The 22,052-nt window shown below is 48.9% G+C and overlaps 1 protein-coding gene across 1 annotated transcript in view; it reads right to left on the bottom strand.

Moving 5' to 3' along the window:
- The window catches only part of CUNH13orf42 (chromosome unknown C13orf42 homolog), a 69,932-nt gene extending 48,339 nt beyond the window's left edge, over positions 1 to 21,593 (bottom strand). The window contains 1 exon segment of the mRNA XM_068165277.1: positions 21,566 to 21,593. Within this exon segment, the coding sequence (XP_068021378.1) occupies positions 21,566 to 21,593 (28 nt within the window).
- Between the last annotated feature and the right edge of the window lie 459 nt (positions 21,594 to 22,052).

The raw sequence follows: 22,052 nt of genomic DNA, 5'->3' as shown, positions 1-22,052 counted from the left end.
GAACAGTGTGGCCAGCAGGAGCAGGGAGGTCATTCTGCCCTGTGCTCAGCATTGCTCAGCCCACACCTGGAGTCCTGTGTCCAGTGCTGGGCCCCTCAGTTTAGGAAAGATGTTGAGATGCTGGAAGGTGTCCAGAGAAGGACAACAAAGCTGGGGAGGGGTCTGGAGCACAGCCCTGTGAGGAGAGGCTGAGGGAGCTGGGGTTGCTTAGCCTGGAGAGGAGGAGGCTCAGGGGAGACCTTCCTGCTCTCTACAACTCCCTGAAGGGAGGTTGTAGCCAGGTGGGGTTGGTCTCTTCTCCCAGGCAAGCAGCACCAGAACAAGAGGACACAGTCTCAAGATGTGACAGGGGAGGTTTAGGCTGGATGTTGGGAAGAAATTCTTCCCACAATCAGAGATTGGCCATTGGGATGTGCTGCCCTGGGAGGTGGTGGAGTCCCCATCCCTGGAGGTGTTTAGGAAGAGCCTGGCTGAGGCACTTGGTGCCATGGTTGAGTTGATTAGATGATAGTTGATTGGGTGAGAGGTTGGACTCGATGATCTCAAGGGTCCTTTCCAACCTGGTGAATTCTGTATTCTGTACTATAGCTCCCCAGGAGGGCTCCATTTGTTCCTTGGCATACCTTTGCAGGAGTGATTACAAGCCAGATGACAATTCTAAACCATGGGAGAGAAAAAAGATTATCAAGCTCTCTTGACAGGATGATCAGAACCTGGAAAAGGTCGTTCTCCCCACCCTCCAAGACAGACACAGGGGCTTTTTTTACCTGAAAAGATAGATGAGAGTGCAGAGACCAGGCTTTGCCTTCTGCCACACCTGAAGCCATGGCTCAGGCTCTCCACTCCTGCAGTGCCCCCAGGCACTGCCAGTACGCCTGCAGAATGTCCTTCCTGCCTTTAAGCCGACAAGGCTCACCCCAGTGAACTCTATCCTCTTCTTGCCTGAACAACGCTGCTTGCCCTAACCCCCAGAGGCGTGGTGCTTGCCCAGATTCTTTTATCCCCTCATTTTCTCGCTCTTCTCCTCAGTCAGCTGCAGTTTGGAACAAGACGGAGGATGCTCACCAGGACCTCAGCCATTCTCACTCCCAGGATCTCCTTTTGTACCTTTTCATCTTACCACTAGATGGAAGCCTTGACCTCCAGAGCTACTCCCTTAGATTCCTGATGATTCGATTGCACACCCGAGCCTCTTGGTGAGCTGTTTATCTCTACTGACGTTAGGTATTTAGGGAACAGTTCGCTGGGCTCAGGCGTTTCTGTAGTTCACTGATTCGTGCATGGAAGGTATAAAACCACAGCATCACAGTACAGTAGAGGCTGGAAGGGATCTCAAGAGATCACTGGGTCCAAGCCCCCTGCCAAAGCAGGATCACTTAGGGTACTCTGCAGAGGAATGCATCCAGGTGGGTTTTGAAAGTCTCCAGAGAAGGAGAATAGAATAGAATAGAACAGAACAGAACAGAATAGAATAGAACAGAATAGAATAGAATAGAATAGAATAGAATAGAATAGAATAGAATAGAATAGAATAGAATAGAATAGAATAGACCAGACCAGGTTGGAAAAGACCTTTGAGATCATCAAGTCCAACCTCTCACCCAACACCATCTGATCAACTCAACCATGGCACCAAGTGCCTCATCCAGGCTCTTCCTAAACACCTCCAGGGATGGTGACTCCACCACCTCCCTGGGCAGCACATCCCAATGGCCAATCTCTCTTGCTGGGAAGAACTTCTCCCTACCATCCAGCCTAAACCTCCCCTGGTGCAGCTGGAGACTCCACACACTCCCTGGGCAGCCTGCTCCCTCACTCTCCTTGTGCTGAGGGGAAATCTTCTATGTTCAAGTTTGAACCCGTGGCTCCTTGTCTTATTACTGTGCACCACATACAAACCTCTTACAGTGGTGGTGTTCTCAGAGAAAAACTGTAGAGATTACTGTGGCTTTGTAAATCTCCACTAATGGCATGGAGCCAGATTGGATTGGCTGTGGATGAGCAAAGAGAATGAGATCGGTGCCTCCCACCAGCCTCAGCACAAGGGGTAGCCACCGGTGGTACATAGATGGGGTGGCAAAGCCTGTTGGAGATTTATTCCCCTCAGGAGCACTAAGATCCCCAGCACAGCACTGAGGTCCCAGGACATAACACAAAAAGTGGCTAGAGAAGGGCAACAAGGTTGGGGAGAGGCCTTGAGCACAGCCCTGTGAGGAGAGGCTGAGGGAGCTGGGGTTGCTTAGCCTGGAGAAGAGGAGGCTCAGGGGAGACCTTCTTGCTCTCTCCAACTCCCTGAAGGGAGGTTGTAGCCAGGTGGGGGTTGGTCTCTTCTCCCAGGTAAGCAGCACCAGAACAAGAGGACACAGTCTCAAGCTGTGCCAGGGGAGGTTTAGGCTGGCGGTGAGGAGAAAGTTCTTCCCAGAGAGAGTTGTTGGCCATTGGGATGTGCTGCCAGGGGAGGTGGTGGAGTCACTGTATCTGAAGGTGTTCAAAAAGGGATTGGATGTGGCACTTGGTGCCATGGTTTCATAGTCATGAGGTCTTGGTTAACAGGTTGGACTTGATGATCTTCAAGGTCTTTTCCAACCTTATTGATTCTATGATTCTATACCCTGTGACTTTCCTACATCACCTCTGATTGCAGGCAGCACATCAATGAAGAGTGAGATTTCAATTGGTATTCTAAGAGGATACAGTCTCAGGCTGCACCAGGGGAGGTTTAGGCTGGAGGTTAGGAAGAAGTTCTACACAGAGAGAGTGATTGCCCATGGGAATGGGCTGCCTGGGGAGGTGGTGGAGTCACCATCCCTGGAGGTGTTCAGGAGGAGACTTGACAGGGTGCTTGGTTGCATGGTTTAGTTGGTTGGGTGGTGTTGGATGATAGGTTGGACACAGTGATCTTGAAGGACTCTTCCAACCTGGTCTATTCTATTCTATTCTATTCTATTCTATTCTATTCTATTCTATTCCATTCCATTCCATTCCATTCCATTCCATTCCATTCCATTCCATTCCATTCCATTCCATTCCATTCCATTCCATTCCATTCCATTCCATTCCATTCTAATTACTCACCAAACAGTGCCTAGGAGTGATTACCTTTTTGTATCTTACTTCTGAGCAGCTCAGGGTGAATTCTTATGCTCAGAACTGAAGGTGTTCAGGATATTCATGGCTCTCAGGGGACCATCCTGTGACCGAGGAGGTGGCTCAGGAATGGGATCTGGACTGCTGCATGCTCAATGATTATGGACTCAGAGTTCACTTTTGAAGGAAAATCCTGTGGCTGTTAGCCAACATCAGTGAGATCAAGGGGAGATATTTCTGCTCTCAAGTGCCAAGTCAGATGCTGAGAACTCCACTGTTTTGGTGAACAGCAAATTAATTCCAGCACTTAGCCAAAGCAAAGAGGAAACATATTCAAAGAAATTTGCTTAGAAACCCATAAGGCTCTCCCTGAAAAGGATTTCTGGTGCCCATGCAGCAGTAGTCATTATATTTATAAGCTCATAGCAAGCTCCAGGGGCAAAGGTCCTTGTTTCTTGCTCTTCAAACATCTGATGCAAGCTTGCTGTTTACCCCTGTGCTTGTTCCCACACACTGTGCTACACTGTCTGCACTGCCTGAGAACACTCCCAATTGCTTTCTGAAACCAAATGCACTTCATGTTGTCAGTGCCCCTTGAAGAGGTGGCATTGACTCTGACAGCATTTGGATGAAAGAAGCAAAAGTCCTCACTCACAATGGGAATGGAATGGAATGGAATGGAATGGAATGGAATGGAATGGAATGGAATGGAATGGAATGGAATGGAATGGAATGGAATGGAATAGAATAGAATAGAATAGAATAGAATAGAATAGAATAGAATAGAATAGAATAGAATAGAGTAGAAGTAGAAGTAGAATAGAAGTAGAATAGAACAGAACTGAATTGAATTGACCAGGTCAGAAAAGACCTTTGTGATCATTGAGTCCAACCTATCACCCAACAGCATCTGATCAACTAAACCATGGCACCAAGTGCCTCAGCCAGGCTCTTCCTAAACACCTCCAGGGATGGTGACTCCACCACCTCCCTGGGCAGCCCATTCCAATGGGCAATCTCTCTTGCTGGGGAGAATTTCTTCCTCACATCCAGCCTAAACCTCCCCTGGCACAGCTTGAGACTGTGTCTTCTTGTTCTGGTGCTGCTTGCCTGGGAGAAGAGACCAACCCCCACCTGGATACAACCTCCCTTCAGGGAGTTGTAGAGAGCAAGAAGATCTCCCCTGAGCCTCCTCTTCTCCAGGCTAAGCAACCCCAGCTCCCTCAGCCTCTCCTCACAGGGCTGTGCTCCAGACCCCTCCCCAGCTCTGTTGCCCTTCTCTGGACACCTTCCAGCAAGTCAACCTCCTTCCTAAACTGAGGGGCCCAGAACTGGACACAGGACTCAAGGTGTGGCCTAACCAGTGCAGTGTCCAGGGGCAGAATGACCTCCCTGCTCCTGCTGGCCACACTCTTCCTGATGCAGACCAGGATGCCATTGGCCCTCTTGGCTGCCTGGGCACACTGCAGGCTCATGTTCAGCCTACTCTCAACTAGGACAATGGTCAATGAAGGACAATGAAAGACAATGAAGGACAATGAAGGACATTGTCACTGTGTTTCAGCACTCTCTTCTGAGGCAGGGCCTGTGATTACTGAATGGAAAACTGTAAATGATAAATCCCTGGCAATCTGTAAATGCCACTTTTTGCTAAGCCAACAATCTCCAGTCTTCCAAGAGGTGCAGATGCCTGGGATCTTGCAAGTGGTCCCTGCTGTATGGACCAAAAGGTGAGAATTCCTGTCTGATGACTAAGATCTGACTTGGTAATTCCTTTCAGTTGTATTTTAATCTGCAGCTACAACACAGTCAGGCAAACCTCCATTCTCTGGGCCAAACTGCTTACACCTTTTATTCCACTAATGAAGCAGCTGCCGCCTGGACATGCCGAGACCCATTCAGCAGGTTCACAGTCTGCTCCATAATCTAATTAATCTTAAAGGTACCCACATAAAACTGTCCTAGATTACTCAGTTTTATGCAGTTCAATCTAGTTTTACCAGCCAGAGATATAAGTCAGAGGCTGTGCTGGTTCCAGTGTCTGATACAATTAAGTTCATGGCATGAAGCCACTGGAGTGTGGGGCTGCAGGCAGACTGCTCTGTGCCCGGGAGCCAGAGCCATGGCCATGTTTGCCCTTGCTGTCAGAGAGAACAGCAGTGACAACAGTGGCTAGAAGGATCTTTCTGGAGATAACAACTGTCAGGCTCCCCTTGCATTCTCATGCCTGCAGGCAGCTGTCCTACAAAGTACCTCCTCCTTCCTACGAACTGCAGTAGCTTTCCCAGGGTGCAGACAGTGAAATCTTCACCAAAACCAGCACCAAACCACCTGGTGATGAAAGATGTGAACTGCTGTGCTCCTAAGGCCTGAGCCTTCCCTTTTAGAGTGGAATAGATTAGCATAGCATAGCATAGCATAGCATAGCATAGCATAGCATAGCATAGCATAGCATAGCATAGCATAGAATAGCATAGCATTGCATGGAATAGAATAGAATAGAATAGAATAGAATAGAATAGAATAGAATAGAATAGAATAGAATAGAATGGAGTAGAATTAACCAGGTTGGAAAAGACCTTTGAGATTATTGAGTCCAACCTATCACTCAACACCATCTAATCAACTAGATGATAGGACTTGGGGGAATGGAATGAAGCTGGAGGTGGGGAGATTGAGGCTGGAGGGGAGGAGGAAGTTCTTCCCCATGAGAGTGGTGAAGCCCTGGAATGGGTTGTGCAGGGAGGTGGTTGGGGCCCTGTCCCTGGAGGTGTTTAAGGCCAGGCTGGCTGAGGCTGTGGCCAGGCTGATCTAGTGTGGGGTGTCCCTGCCCATGGCAGGGGGGTTGGAGCTGGATGATCCTTGTGGTCCCTTCCAACCCTGACTGATACTATGGTACTATGAACTAAACCATGACACTAAGTGCCTCATCCAGTCTCTTCCTAAACACCTCCAGGGATGGTGACTCCACCACCTCCCTGGGCAGCACATCCCAATGGCCAATCTCTCTTTCTATGAAGAACTTCTTCCTCACCTCCAGCTTAAACCCCCCCTGGCACAGCCTGAGACTGTGTCCTCTTGCTCTGGTGCTGGTTACCTGGGAGAAGAGACCAACCCCCACCTGGCTACAACCTTCCTTCAGGGAGCTGTAGACAAGCAAGAAGGTCTCCCCTGAGCCTCCTCTTCTCCAGCCTCAGCTCCCTCAGCCTCTCCTCACAGGCTGGTGTAGGTACAGGCAACTTCCACCTTGAACTGTACCCTCTCTGTCACATGGGCTTGCCTGTGGAATGTAAGGAAATTATTACTAAGCATTCCTGAGGAAGCCTGGGTATGTAGACATGAAGCCTGCTTTCACCAGGGCAGTCAGGTGTCAGCTATTTATAGCCTGACTCCAGCTCTCTCTTTTCTCCCCAGGAAAAACTCCTATATGTGTATCTATATACTCTCAGTCACAATGCTGTTCTTTGTTTGATGTGGAAAAGCACTAGGAGGGACTAGGAAGCACAGAGCAGATTAGGTGGAACATTCTCATTAGTGAGATCAATTATCATCATGCAACCACTCATGCAAAGATGATACTCTTATTTCTCCCTGCTCCTGGTTTGCTGGGGGTGTGCTGTGCTGCATAAGCATGGAAAAATCTCACTCAGAGCCTTAAAGGACCTAGAGATGCCTGGAGAGACCCCATGCCAGGACACAGAAGAAAGGTACCTGGGTGTGGCACTGTCTCAGGCACAAAGCCTGTGTTCACCTGGCACTGCAGCCAGTTTCTCAGCCCCTCCTTCAGGTGCAGGTGGATTTTGTCTGTGATTTGGGACTTGGAGTCCACACATCCTGGAAGTGTGCCACGAGCTGGTGAATCTCTACACTGTGTTCCATTCCCAGGTGCAGGGCTGTAGACAGGCAGGGGCTGGTCTCTAGCCTGCCCAGGGCAGTGATGGAGCCCCCATCCCTGGAGGGGTTTCACAGCCATGGAGCTGTGGTGCTGAGGGCCATGGCTCAGTGGTGACCTGGCAGTGCTGGGTTCAAGGTTGGATTCTATGATCTTAAAGGTCTCTTCCAACCCAAGTGCTGCTGCTGCTGTTACTCTTCTCCCAGGCAAGCAGCACCAGAACAAGAGGACACAGTCTCAAGCTGCGCCAGGGGAGGTTTAGGCTGGATGTTAGGAAGAAGTTCTTCCCAGCAAGAGAGATTGGCCATTGGGATGTGCTGCCCAGGGAGGTGAGTCTCTTTCTTAGTCTCTCACAAGGTGGTGGAGTCACCATCCCTGGAGGTGTTTAGGAAGAGCCTGGATGAGGCACTTGGTGCCATGGTTGAGTTGATCAGATGGTGTTGGGTGATAGGTTGGACTCAATTATCTCAAAGGTCTTTTCCAACTTGGTTAATTCTATTCTCTTCTCAGGGATGACAGATGCCTCCAAATGTCTCATTCTTGAAGGACCTTTCTAATGCTGAGCAATAAATGGCAGTGAATGCAACTGAGTCTACTATCTGTTTCTACTAGACAAACATTTATTGTGGGACAAAATCACTTATCTGGGGCAGGAAAGTTTCTTGTAGCAACTGTTACAGTCACTGTGGTTTCTGTGCCATGAGATCACCCACATGAAGAAAATGTTTATGGGACTGTTTGAGTGATTGCTTCCTTTCTTGCACTTTTGGCAAAGCTTTTGGGCATTGGAAGGAGTAAATGGACCAAAACAGCCTTGCTCACCTCCCCACCCACAGCGCCAGCCGTGATCATATCAGCCATGATATAACAACTCCCAGTTAAACATTCTGCAGGGAAGGAGGAATTTTAATGGGTGATAATAGTGGAAGCTTATGGTATAGCTTGTGAATAATTTTTGCAGTGGCTGTGGAAAGGGGATTAGATGGCTCAGGGAAGTGAATGTGGGCTCTGGATCATTTCACCAGCCAGCGAAAAATAGCAGTGGTTTACAGTCCAGTAACCACACAGGGATTTATCTGCTGCATGCTTCCCCTCTAGTGTGAGTGTCAGAAGACTGCAGCCATATCCAGCCATCTTGGAGGGGCAGAAAAAGGCTGGGCACAGGGGGAAACCAACCTTCCCACGGAGCCGGTGTCTGGTTAAGTGTGGCCTCCCTGGGGCACTGAGAAGCCATGGGGGTTTTTGAGGTGTAAGCCTAGGTAACATTTGCACAGCGGTCTGAAGATATGAAGTGGCATAAGAGGGCTGTCTGTCTTGTTTTGCATGTGTTAGTACATCTACAAGGCTATGAATCCTGCTGTTAATCTGATCTCTCTCTTTGCCAAGCAAACTGCAAGCTCAGCTTTCAGCAGCACTCGCAGGAGCAGGGTATTTATTTAGTCTGAAAGAGAGAGGGATTGCTTGGAGCTTTCTCTCCGCTCACAAATTTGGTTAGAAGAGGAAACCTTTCCACGAGAGGAATCACATGGATTTTTTTCTGAGCTAATTTTAGGGCTGCTCCTCAGTTACAGATCAGCTTTCCTTTCTCTTCCCATACAGTTAAGGAATGTGCAAGGAGCAGCCATTGAGTCTCTGCAATGCAGGTTAGCAAAATGTCCTTACACAGAAAGGAGCTCCCTTGATTTGGAGGGCCTGGCCTAGGGGACAGGTGATAGGGAGTCATCAGGGCTGTTGCATCAAGGCATTAACCACAGATTTCCATGTCTGCTGCCCTGCACAGGATAGGATGGGATGGGATGGGATAGGATGGGATAGGATAGGATAGGATAGGATAGGATAGGATAGGATAGGATAGGATAGGATAGGATAGGATAGGATAGATAGAGTGGAGTGGAGTGGAGTGGAGTGGAGTGGAGTGGAATGGAATGGAATGGAATGGAATGGAATGGAATGGAATGGAATGGAATAGAATAGAATAGAATAGAATAGAATAGAATAGAATAGAATAGAATAGAATAGAATAGAATAGAATAGAATAGAATAGAATAGAATAGAATAGAATAGAATAGAATAGAATGGAATGGAATGGAATGGAATGGAATGGAGTGGAGTGGAGTGGAGTGGAGTGGAATGGAATGGAATTAACCAGGTCGGAAGAGACCTTTGAGATCGTCAAGTCCAAGCTATCACCAAAAACCATCTGATCAACTCAACCATGGCACCAAGTGCCTCATCCAGGCTCTTCCTAAACACCTCCAGTGATGGTGACTCCACCACCTCCCTGGGCAGCACATTCCAATAGCCAATCTCTCTTGCTGGGAAGAATTTCTTCCTAACACCCAGCCTAAACCTCCCCTGGCACAGCTTGAGACTGTGTCCTCTTGTTCTGATGCTGGGTGCCTGGGAGAAGAGACCAACCCCCACCTGGCTACAACCTCCCTTCAGGGAGTTGTAGAGAGCAAGAAGGTCTCCCCTGAGCCTCCTCTTCTCCAGGCTAAGCAACCCCAGCTCCCTCAGCCTCTCCTCACAGGGCTGTGCTCCAGACCCCTCCCCAGCTTTGTTGCCCTTCTCTGGACACCTTCCAGCAAGTCAACCTCCTTCCTGCACCAGGGGAGGTTTAGGCTGGAGGTTAGGAGGAAGTCTTACACAGAGAGAGTGATTGCCCATTGGGATGGGCTGCCTGGGGAGGTGGTGGAGTCACCATCACTGGAGGTGTTCAGAAGGAGACTTGATGGGGTGCTTGGTGCCATGGGTTAGTTGGTTGGGTGGTGTTGGATTGGTTGATGGGTTGGACACGATGATCTTGAAGGTCTCTTCCAACCTGGTTTATTCTATTCTAATTTTCTATTCTATTCTATCTTTGGTAGGAAAGACTCTCCCTAAAATAGAAGGATGGTGTAAGCTTGGGTGGGATAAGAGGATCCTCTACTTTTCTAGCAATCACTCCATCCCTTTCTTGCATGCTTGAGAGCCCTTATCATCTTTTTCAACCAACACTGAACCAACAGCAACTATTCAGAGCAATAGAAGGGTCTTTAGGTTCTGAAGAATGCTGAGCATCAGCAGGGCCCAGGGGTTGGAAGCACTTTCATGAGGTAACCTAAAAATAGCTGTGGGCACCTAGCTTTAAATGGAGAGGCTTCAGAGCAAGTGTCTAAACGTGAGAGAATGTTGGATTTGATGAATCCCAGGGGAATCAGTGTGGAATCCATGGACAGAAGTTCTGGAGAGCAGTTAAGGCAGCAACTTCTAAGCAAGCAGGAGGAACTTGTAAAAGGCTTTTTCCCATTCTTTGAGCAAAGGCAAGTGCTTCAAACTATAAATTCAGCTTCTGCCTTTGACAGCCTTGGAATACAATTTTAACAAGATTTTAGTGGGGTTTTTTTTTCCCCTTTTTAGTTATTCTTGAGGGGTTTGTGGCCCTTTCATCCAGAGCATTGTCATGGAAAATAGCTGGCAAGGAACGGTTTATGAGATCAGAGCTGCAAACTCTCCATAGTGCACAGTGCATACATTGTGTCCAGTTGAAGAAGGATATGTAAGAAGGACATTGAGAGACTTGAAGGTGTCCAGAGAAGGACAACAAGGCTGGGGAGGGGTCTGGAGCACAGCCCTGTGAGGAGAGGCTGAGGGAGCTGGGGTTGCTTAGCCTGGAGAAGAGGAGGCTCAGGGGAGACCTTCTTGCTCTCTACAACTCCCTGAAGGGAGGTTGTAGCCAGGTGGGGGTTGGTCTCTTCTCCCAGGCAAGCAGCACCAGAACAAGAGGACACAGTCTCAAGCTGTGCCAGGGGAGGTTTGGGCTGGATTTTAGGAGAAAGTTCTTCCCAGCAAGAGAGATTGGCCATTGGGATGTGCTGCCCAGGGAGGTGGTGGAGTCACCATCCCTGGAGGTGTTTAAGAAGAGCCTGGATGAGGCACTTGGTGCCATGGTTGAGTTGATCAGATGGTGCTGGGTGATAGGTTGGACTCGATGATCCCAAAGGGCTTTTCCAGCCTGGTCTGGTCTGGTCTATTCTATTCTATTCTATTCTATTCTATTCTATTCTATTCTATTCTAATTTCTATTCCTATTTCTATTTCTATTTCTATTCCTATTTCTAATCTTATTCCTATTTCTATTCTATTCTATTCTATTCTATTCTATTCTATTCTATTCTATTCTATTCTATTCTATTCTATTCTATTCTATTCTATTCTATTCTATTCTTATCCTGCCCAGAATCCATATCTAAACCATTTCATGCATGTCACACACTATTTCTTTGAGCATAAACCACCTTCCTCCCTCACGAACAGGAGCATGCTGATCACCTTGCTTGACTAGCTACTTAAAGGGGAGATGATGAATTTGTTCCCCCCTCTCTGCAGAGTGCCATTACTTTACTCACTGCTGTGCTGAGCACTTGATGGTGCATAACTGGCTGGCTCTAATGCCACTTGATCTTTTGTAAATTCAGAGGCAAGGGGTTGCAGCCTGTCATGTAACTCCATTACTGGGATTAGGATTAAGAGTGCCCTGCACATGTTGTTGTCTTTCTTTGGGCTGCTACACATTGGCTGCCTTGAGAGTAGCTTTTGGAATCCTTTTCCTGAAGTCATCCTTTTACTGCCCATCTGGGCTCTCTGAAAGGATCGATTTGGCAGTGAGCTGCAAGGGCCCAAGCCTGGGGGGAACCACAGCAATCAGCAGAGATAAAGAAGAGAAAGTTTAGAGAGATTTCTTTTCTCTTTAATTTCCATCTGCACTGCAAAGCCTGCTCTCTACAACTGCCTGAAGAGAGGTGGTAGCCAGGTGGGGGTTGGTCTCTTCTCCCAGGCAATCAGAACAGGAGGACATAGTCTCAAGCTGCACCAGGAGAGGTTTGGGCTGGATGTGAGGAAGGAGTTCTTCCCAGCAAGAGAGATTGGCCATGGGAATGTGCCGCCCAGGGAGGTGGTGGAGTCACCATCCCTGGAGGTATTTAAGGAGACTAGATGGGGCACTTATTGCCATGGTTGAGTTGATTAGATGGTGCTGGGTGACAGGTTGGACTTGAGGATCTTGAAGGTCTTTTCCAAGCTGGTTAATTCTATTATGTTCTATTCTATTCTATTGAATCTTACCTTGAACGTCTCCAGGGAAGGAGCCTCAGCCACCTCCCTGGGCAGCCTGTTCCAGTGCTCCACCACCCTCATAGTGAAGAACTTGTTCCTGATATCCAATCTAAATTTGCCCTTCTCTAGTTTGAAGCCATTGCCCCTCACCCTGTCACCACAGGCCACTGTAAACAGTCTCTTCCCATCCTTCCTATAGGCTCCCCTCAGGTACTGGCAGGCTACTATCAGGTCTTCCCAGAGCCTCCTCTTGTCCAGGCTGATCAACCCCAGCTCCCTCAGCCTGTCCTCATAGCAGAGGTGCTCCAACCCCCTGATCATTCTCATGACCCTCCTCTGGACCCTCTCCATCAGGTCCATATTCTACCTATACTGTGGTCTCCAGACCTGTACACAGTACTCCAGGTGAGGTCTCACCAGAGGAAAGTGGCAGAACCACCTCTCTGGATCTGCTGGCAGTGCTGCTTTGGATGCAGCCCAGGATGTGAATGGCCTTCTGGGCTGGAAGTGAGAGTTCAACCCTCCTCCCTCTGCCACAACAAAGCCCCCAGACTGATGCTATTACTCCAGCCCAAGGGAAACAAGAGGGCCAGAGGGACTAAGCAGGGCTGTGCATGAGTTTACAACAAATACAAATGGTCCTAAGCTATTTTACACACTGCTGGAAGATGCCAGAGCCAGCTATTGTAAGTCTGAGCTCCTTACACATCAGAGCTATTACTTTAAAGTTCATTTACACAAGCTCAAAGGAGTTCTGTAATTTTCAGTTAAAACTTGCATACTACAGAAGGAGCACTCAGTTATCCCCCCCTCCCCCCCCTCCCCCCCCAATAACCCTGTCTAGATAATGGATGTTTGAGCTGAGCTTCTGCCCTTCACACTTTTATATAGCCCAGTTATAGTTCTGCAAGAGAGCAGCTTGGGAACAGCAGCTGAAGTGAAGTTGAACCTGGACTGCTGTGGTCCTGCCCTCTGCCCTGAAGCAGCCATGCACTGCCAGGCAGGCTGTTCTGTCCCTCTCTGTGTGTGCTGCTGGCATTTCTGCAAACACAAAGTGAAGCTCTCCAGGAAACTAACCTGCCTGAAGGTGAACCCCTTCCTTCTTCTGCTGGGCTCAAAAAGTCAGCACAGTTCCTTCAAATTCTCCAAGTAGAGTGGAGGCGAAGAGGTAGACATTCATGGTCAGGGACAAGGGAGAAGGACAGAATTTGCAGCCTCCCTGTAGCTGAGTATTAGCTGCTGCAGAGCTCTGCTGCTACCAAAGGTATGAAACACCCTGGTTCTTCAGGTCACTGGGTGATGCAGTTTGCAGGTTTAGCTCAGACCTTCCATGTGTTCCATAGGCTCTCAGGGAAGGCCACCCTGGTACAAAGGGATCAACCAGACAAGCAGGCTGTTTACACTCCTTCAGCTATTCACCTGCTGTGAAAGGATATATAAGAACTGCTTGGCCCATGTGTTGGGGCAGTGTTTCTCTTCCTTTTAACTCCCAGTGAGGTCCTTTCTATGATTCTTATACAAGACTCTGATTTCATTCCTTGCCACTTTTTAATAGAAGCTCACATTCACATCAAGTGCAATCGCTCTTGCAACTGTCCCTCCCCATCACTGGTGGTGCTGCCTTTGAAGCAAGGCATTCTTGATTCACAGTTCACTGGTAATCACTGACTTCTAATATTCCTAGCACAGGTAGAACAGAGTAGAAATAGAATAGAATTGGAATGGAATGGAATGGAATGGAATGGAATGGAATGGAATGGAATGGAATGGAATGGAATGGAATGGAATGGAATGGACCGGACCAGGTTGGAAAAGACCTTCAAGATCATCAAGTCCAACCTATCACTCAACACCACCTAATCAACTAAACCATGGCACCAAGTGCTTCATCCAGGCTCCTTCTAAACACCTCCAGGGATGGTGACTCCACCACCTCCCTGGGCAGCACATCCCAATGGCCAATCTCTCGATGAAGAACTTCTTCCTAACATCCAGCCAAAACCTCCCCTGGCACAGCTTGAGACTGTGTCCTCTTGTTCTGGTGCTGCTTGCCTGGGAGAAGAGACCAACCCCCACCTGGCTACAGCCTCCCTTCAGGCAGTTGTAGGGAGCAATGAGATATCATATATGCAAGGTTGCTGCTGAAATGAGAGCTATTGTAGCATTTCTTCTCTCACTATATCAGCAAAAGCCTCAGTCTAACGAGGGAGGGGAAAGGAAGGCTTGGCAAAGTTAGTGGACACAAAGGAGCTCCTACTCCAGCCAGAGCAAATGGGACTTAAACATCTGCCTCTACAGCAGTAAATCTAGTCCTGTATACAGATCTCAGAAGTGGAAACAGGACCAATTATCTTCTACCAACATTATTTAAGCTTTATTCCTGTGCTTAGCTTCCCTGTGCCTTCCACAGCTTAGATGCTGCAGTCCTTCCTGCTGCTGGCCTGGTGGATCAGTGCTTCAAACTCACAAATACTGTCTGAAGAGCTTTAGGGGAAGCATTTAAACCTAACAGGACCATCTGATTGTCTGTCTTATGGCTGGAGATTTATATCACAAGTAATTCAAAACTGGGGGTTTTAAACAATATATGGTAGAGCAATTAAGCAATGAAATCTCCCTTGGAGATCTGAGAAGGTTTGGATTGCAGCTGCTCCTCAGAGTAAAACCTTCTACTGCCACAACCAGCTGCATAGGGGAAAAAAGCTGAAGACCATTTTCACTTTCAGAAGAGTCCCCACACATAAACTGTGTCCAGTTCTGGGCCCCTCAGGTTAGGAAGGAGGTTGACTTGCTGGAAGGTGTCCAGAGAGGAGACTCAGGGGAGACCTTCTTGCTGTCTACAACTACCTGAAGGGAGGTTGTAGACAGGCAGAGGTTGGTCTCTTCTCCCAGGCAGCCAGCACCAGAACAAGAGGACACAGTCTCAGGCTGCACCAGGGGAGGTTTAGGCTGCAGCTTAGGAAGAAGTTTACACAGAGAGAGTGATTGCCCATTGGAATGGGCTGCCTGGGGAGGTGGTGGAGTCATCATCACTGGAGGTGTTCAGGAGGAGACTTGCTGGGGTGCTTGGTGCCATGGGTTAGTTGTTTAGGTGGTGTTGGATTGGTTGATGGGTTGGACACGATGATCTTGAAGGTCTCTTCCAACCTGGTCTGGTCTATTCCATTCCATTCCATTCCATTCCATTCCATTCCATTCCATTCTATTCTATTCTATTCTATTCTATTCTATTCTATTCTATTCTATTCTATTCTATTCTATTCTATTCTATTCTATTCCATCCCATCCCATCCCATCCCATCCCATCCCATCCCATCCCATCCCATCCCATCCCATCCCATCCCATTCCCTCGCACCAGTGAGGGCTGAGTCAAGGTTTGGATTCAAGTCTCACCTCTCACACTTCATTTACAGTGTCAGTACCACACCAGTCCCCTCACAGAGCCTGGAGACTGATTCATAATTGCTTGGCACAGAGCCACTGCCCTGAAGTCCAAGCCTGGGTGCTGATCCTGGCATCTACACTAAGCAAACCCACTGATTATACCCACCGAAAAGATGTGGCTGAATGGGATCATTTGCAAGGGGAGGGCAAGAACAAATCCCTGTAGTCCACAATCTGGAGCCACTTTGACTTTACATGCCCCCAAAAAGGGATTTCCATTGCCCAGCTTAGCCAAGTCTCCCATCAGATGCTTGCACTGAGATGAGGTACAGCTCCACTCCGCTCTGTACTCCCATTGAGATCTGGGCTTCACAGTGGTGCAGAGAAAGATTCCAAATAGCCAGGTTTTTATAGCAGTTGTTACTGAGTGCTAGGAGTTTCCAATAAAAACTTTAATATACTAGAATTGAGGCAAACCCCAGCAATCTGCTTATAAAATACATCTCTGCTGCGCTGTGCAACCAGCTTCGGTAGGGGCGTGCGTGCAGGGGGCTTCATATGCAACATAAAAGAGGGGGTCCTGGGAACCCAAATCCCTTAAACTCCCCTGAACCCCCTTGCCTTGGTGCATTGAAGAAACTGTGGGTTTATTGCATAGCTGTATTTCACCTCAAAACTCTAGAATTTGGGGAGGTTAGGTGTCTGGCTCAAGACCTACCACAAATGAGACTGACCTCATCATGACCCTTTCAAAACCCCAACAACTCAATGGCCTATGTGAGAAACGGCCACAAATATTTTGGCAGCATTCACCAGTCTGAAAGTCAGCCTTTTAGGGCAGACCTAGCATGAAGACAGAACCACATGCCAAGCAGGAACTTTCTCCCTCCTTCCAAAACTGCAATTTTCTGCACTCTTTTTTCTAATCCAAACCCCAAAGCCCTATGCCCAGTACAGAATGTTAACAAAGCCTTGACCTGCAGAGTGCTAACTTCCACAGAGACCACTAAAGGAGAAAACCTTCTGTGTAAAGGCCAGGTCCTGTAAACCGAGAAGTGCATCACTGCAACACCTAGAGTGGGATGGAAAGTGCCAGGAATAGAATGCAGAACCCCTTATTAGGGGCAACATTCTGCCTCCACACTCAGGTAGCAAAGGATGGAAAGAGCACAGTTATGGTTCATTTGGAATGTGGTAATTGGGAATGAAAAATCCCACCCCTTAGCATCTGGCAATTTCTTCATCTACAGCATAGAATAGAATAGAATAGAATAGAATAGAATAGAATAGAATAGAATAGAATAGAATAGAATAGGACTAGACCAGACCAGACCAGGTTGGAAGAGACCTTCAAGATCATCGTGTCCAACCCATCAACCAATCTAACCCACCTAAACAACTAACCCATGGCACCAAGCACCCCATCAAGTCTCCTCCTGAACACCTCCAGGGATGGTGACTCCACCACCTCCCCAGGCAGCCCATTCCAATGGGCAATCACTCTCTCTGTGTAGAACTTCTTCCTCCTAACCTCCAGCCTAAACCTCCCCTGGTGCAGCCTGAGACTGTGTGCTCTTGTTCTGGTGCTGGCTGCCTGGGAGAAGAGACCAACCTCTGCCTGGCTACAACCTCCCTTCAGGGAGTTGGAGAGAGCAAGAAGGTCTCCCCTGAGTCTCCTCTTCTCCAGGCTAAGCAACCCCAGCTCCCTCAGCCTCTCCTCACAGGGCTGTGCTCCAAGCCCCTCCCCAACTTCGTTGCCCTTCTCTGGACACCTTCCAGCAAGTCAACCTCCTTCCTAACCTGAGGGGCCCAGAACTGGACACAGGACTCAAGGTGTGGCCTAACCAGTGCAGTGTCCAGGGGCACAATGACCTCCCTGCTCCTGCTGGCCACACTCTTCCTGATGCAGGCCTGGATGCCATTGGCCTTCTTGGCTGCCTGGGCACACTGCAGGCTCATGTTCAGCCTACCATCAACCAGCACCCCCAGGTCCCTCTCTGCCTGGCTGCTCTCAGCCCCTCTGACCCCAGCCTGTAGCACTGCCTGGGGTTGTTGTGGCCAATGTGCAGCCCCTGGCACTTGGATGTGTTCAATCTCCTGCCCTTGGCCTCTGCCCATCTGCCCAGCCTGTCCAGGTCCCTCTGCAGAGCCTCTCTACCCTCCAGCAGGTCAACTCCTGCCCCCAGCTTGGTGTCATCAGCAAATTTACTGCTGATGGACTCAATGCCCTCATCCAGATCATCAATAAAGATGTGAAAGAGCACAGGGCCCAGCACTGATCCTTTCTTGGTCTGTCTCTCAGAAACTGGGAGGACTTTCTAATCCATAACATGATGCCAGAAGGAGCTGCAGTGTCATCTGTCCTCTCTCCTGTTGGAACTGCACAGAAAAGAAAACAAAAAGAGAGAGCTGAAATGCTGCATGGAAAAAACCCCAGGACTGAGTGCTTTTACTGCCACCAGAGCATCCTCATCACCAGGAACTCAGTTGCACATTTTTCTTCTCTCTCCTCACACTACAGTGAAGCTCTGCCACTGTCCAGAAAGAAAGAGAGGGGAGAATCTGGAACTGTCCTGTAATCAGAATCAGTAGGACAGCCAAACAGGGCAATGAACCAAACAGCCACCTCACCTCACTCACTGCTGTTTGGGATGGAGGCCTGGCCTCACAGTCTTCTTGCACTCCACGCTCCTGGCTGGTGCAGGAAAGATGATATCCCAGCAGGAGGAACTCAGGGAGCTGAAAAGAGATTGAAATTTGAATCCAGCTGTGGATTCATCAGGGAAATTGATGCTTTGCTGCCTCGTCTGGATTGGCACACACGCACCAGCTGATGCAGTTCAGCTTTCAGCTTTCCACTCTGCCTCTTCAAATAGTATCACAGTATCAGCAAGGTTGGAAGAGACCTCAAAGGTCATCCAGTCCAACCTGTCACCACAGACCTCCTCTCTTGAGCTCCAGGCTGCAGCTCTGGCTGCACAGGGCTCTTGGTTGCTAAGACTGTAATGTGATGGATGAGGAGAATGTTCTGCTGCTGCATTTGCTTCTGCAAGGGCAGAGGCTACAGCAGCTGGAGGCTTAACACTACTGATATGAGCCAAAGCAGTTAACCTTCTACAGGATGGACATGCAGCACCAGGCATGTTGAAAGCATCCTTAGGAAGGTAGATCCCCACTAATCAGTCACTGCATAGCACTGTACATCAACAAAGCTGGGGAGGGGTCTGGAGCACAGCCCTGGGAGGAGAGGCTGAGGGAGCTGGGGTTGCTTAGCCTGGAGAAGAGGAGGCTCAGGGGAGACCTCATTGCTCTCTACAGCTCCCTGAAGGGAGGTTGTAGCCAGGCAGAGGTTGGTCTCTTCTCCCAGGCAACCAGTACCAGAACAAGAGGACACAGTCTCAAGCTGTGCCAGGGGAGGTTTAGGCTGGGTGTTAGGAAGAAATTCTTCAGAGAAAGAGAGATTGGCCATTGGAATGTGCTGCCCAGGGAGGTGGTGGAGTCACCATCCCTGGAGGTGTTTAGGAAGAGCCTGGATGAGTCCCTCCCCAGCCTTCTTATAGCTCCCTTCAGATACTGGAAGGCCACAATGAGGTCACCTGGGAGCCTTCTCTTCTCCAGACTGAACAGCCCCAACTCCTTCAGTCTGTCCTCACAGCAGAGCAGCTCCAGCCCTCTGCTCATCCTCCTGGCCCTTCTCTGGACACCTTCCAGCACCTCCACATCCCTCTTGTAATAGGGGCTCCAGAACTGGAGGCAGTTGTCCTTGCATTTAAACTGATATTATAGCTTCAGAAGTACAAGAGAGCAACTAAAACTTAACCTCTTTACAACAAACTCCATAGAGGAGTTAATGTGAAGCACAGGTAACAGAGAAAGTTTAGGTAAAGCCCAGGACTGAACACCTCCTTCATTAAAATCTCTGAAAGGCTTGGAGTTTAATGCAGAGATGTCTCATTTTCAGCAGAATTATGTGCAAGACCAGAATAAAAGAGAGTTAAATGAGGCAAGTATATAAATATGAGAGCTTAGAGTTTGTGGTAGCTTTCCTGACTGTCTTAATTATATATTTCCTTCGACTGTGTCTTTTTTTTCCCCCTCCCTGGGACAGATGGAATAAATTAATCTTAAATGCAGCATAAAACCTCTTCCAGATCCTCTCATATGCCAATGTTTAAACATAACTAACTAGAATAATAAAAGTCAGAGATGGAAAAGATCTATTAGCTGACCACCTAAAATTTTACACACAGCACTGTAACCCATTCAACTAAACCTATTCTCAAACATTTCAGGAGGTTTGGTTACATCTTAAATCAGTTCAGCAGTGGCTATGGTCAATTTATTTCACTTTGAAATCGCACTTTCAAGCACATGGGAGTGACCTGCTTTGTGAGCACAGTTGCACTAACTAAATAAATGCATGTGTGCAGGCCAGGGATCAGAGGGGCAGCAAAGTCTGGCCAGCCCTGGTAACACAGACCACCAATATCTCCTTCTGGGAAGCTCAGGGTCTGCCATGGACACTGCTGCTGATGGAGAATCAGTATTTACTCAAAGCAGAGGCTCAAGTTGAGAATCAAGATATGCTGAATTGTTGTCTCAGCTTTGCTTCCCTCTAGCCTTGGATAACACACTGTGGTGTGTTGAAGTTTCCCTCAGCATTAACTTTCATAGTATCATAGAATCAGTCAGGGTTGGAAGGGACCACAAGGATCATCCAGTTCCAACCCCCCTGCCATGGGCAGGGACACCCCACACTACATCAGCCTGGCCACAGCCTCAGCCAGCCTGGGCTTAAACACCTCCAGGGACGGGGCCCCAACCACATCCCTGGACAACCCATTCCAGGGCTTCACCACTCTCATGGGGAAGAACTTCCTCCTCACCTCCAGCCTCAATCTCCCCACCTCCAGCTTCATTCCATTCCCCCTAGTCCTAGCACTCCCTGAGATCCTGAGCAGTCCCTCCCCAGCCTTCCTGGAGCCCCCTTCAGATCCTGGAAGGCCACAATGAGGTCACCTGGGAGCCTTCTCTTCTCCAGACTGAACAGCCCCAACTCCTTCAGTCTGTCCTCACAGGAGAGGTGCTCCAGCCCTCTGCTCATCCTCCCTCATCCTCCTGGCCCTGCTCTGGACACCTTCCAGCCCCTCCAGATCCCTCTTGCAATAGGGGCTCCAGAACTGGAGGCAGGACTCCAGATGGGGTCTCCCCAGAGCTGAGCAGAGGGGGAGAATCACCTCCCTTGCCCTGCTGGCCACACTTCTCCTGCTGCAGCCCAGGATCTGATTGGCTTTGCGGGCTGCAAGTGCACACGACCAGACCAACTCAGTTAGAAGCAAATGAAGCTGTATTTATAAGCAAAATCTACACTCTGCAATGGAATGCAATGAACATGTACAAAATATACAGGATGTACAATATTAGACAGATATTTACAATTAACAAATAACTGGGAAACCCCCCCTGCTCCTAAAGACCAAGAAGTTGCTCCATTGCCCACCCCCCTTCCCTTCCCTTCCCCTCCCCTCCTCTTCTCTTCCCTTCTCTCTTCTCTTCTCTTCTCTTCTCTTCTCTTCTCTTCTCTTCTCTTCTCTTCTCTTCTCTTCTCTTCTCTTCTCTTCTCTTCTCTTCTCTTCTCTTCTCTTCTCTTCTCTTCTCTTCTCTTCTCTTCTCTTCTCTTCTCTTCTCTTCTCTTCTCTTCTCTTCTCTTCTCTTCTCTTCTCTTCTCTTCCCTCCTCTCCCCTCCCCTCTCCTCCTCGAGTCTCCTCTCCTCCCTCCCCCCTCTCCCCCTCTCCCCCTCCTCTACATCAGTTCTCTCCTCTCGTAATCTGCTGAATGCCCAAGGGTGCTTCTGGCAGAGATCACGGTTCACACTGCACAGGTGAATATTTGTGTGTCTGTGTGATGGAGAAATAGAGAGGTGTTCACCTCCAAACACAGGAGGTAGGTATGACACAGAGAGAATACAGGAGCTGACCCACAACTTTCCTCACCTCACTTGAGGGCGATTGAGGCCTGATAACAGCAGGCTCTCCTACCTCATCATCCCTTCACAGGCAGCACTCAGAATGCTCTTTTCTCATCACTTAATTTTTTGTCATCATTACAGACATTCTCCCGAGGCCGGAAGAGCATCCCCCGCCCACTCAGGTCTGTAACTTCAAAATGATTGCATTCAGTGTGATAAACAAGTGCCAGATAGCGCTAAGCGGGACTGGAGAAAGCTCAGCACAGCAAAAGACTTCAAATCAAAGGCTGTGACAGTGGGTACTTCAAAAGCAGATTAACAGTGAGGACACCCATCCAACGCGCTCCACTGGACGCGGGGCACCGCACCTTTCAGCCCTTCTTCCAGCCGGCAAACCAGACGAGAGACAATGAAGGTGCTGAAACAGTGTCTAAAGTACGAACGAGCGCCTAGCCTCGGTAGCCTGTGGACAAAGGTGGACGAAAGGTTTTGTCAGCGGGGTCTTTTGAGCATCAGACGGTCCCCTTCCCCTCCCACCGGGCTTCCCCGCGGCAGGAGGGCGGCGGAAGACCGGAAGGGGGGGCTCGGTGCCCGCCACGGGCAGGGAGGGGGAGGCCGGGCCGGAG

The sequence above is a fragment of the Melanerpes formicivorus genome, unplaced genomic scaffold, assembly GCF_026170545.1.
Source record: "Melanerpes formicivorus ecotype bairdi unplaced genomic scaffold, bMelFor1.0.p_v2 SCAF_87, whole genome shotgun sequence".
NCBI lineage: Eukaryota > Metazoa > Chordata > Aves > Piciformes > Picidae > Melanerpes > Melanerpes formicivorus.
This window is presented reverse-complemented; position numbering and strand designations above follow the sequence as displayed.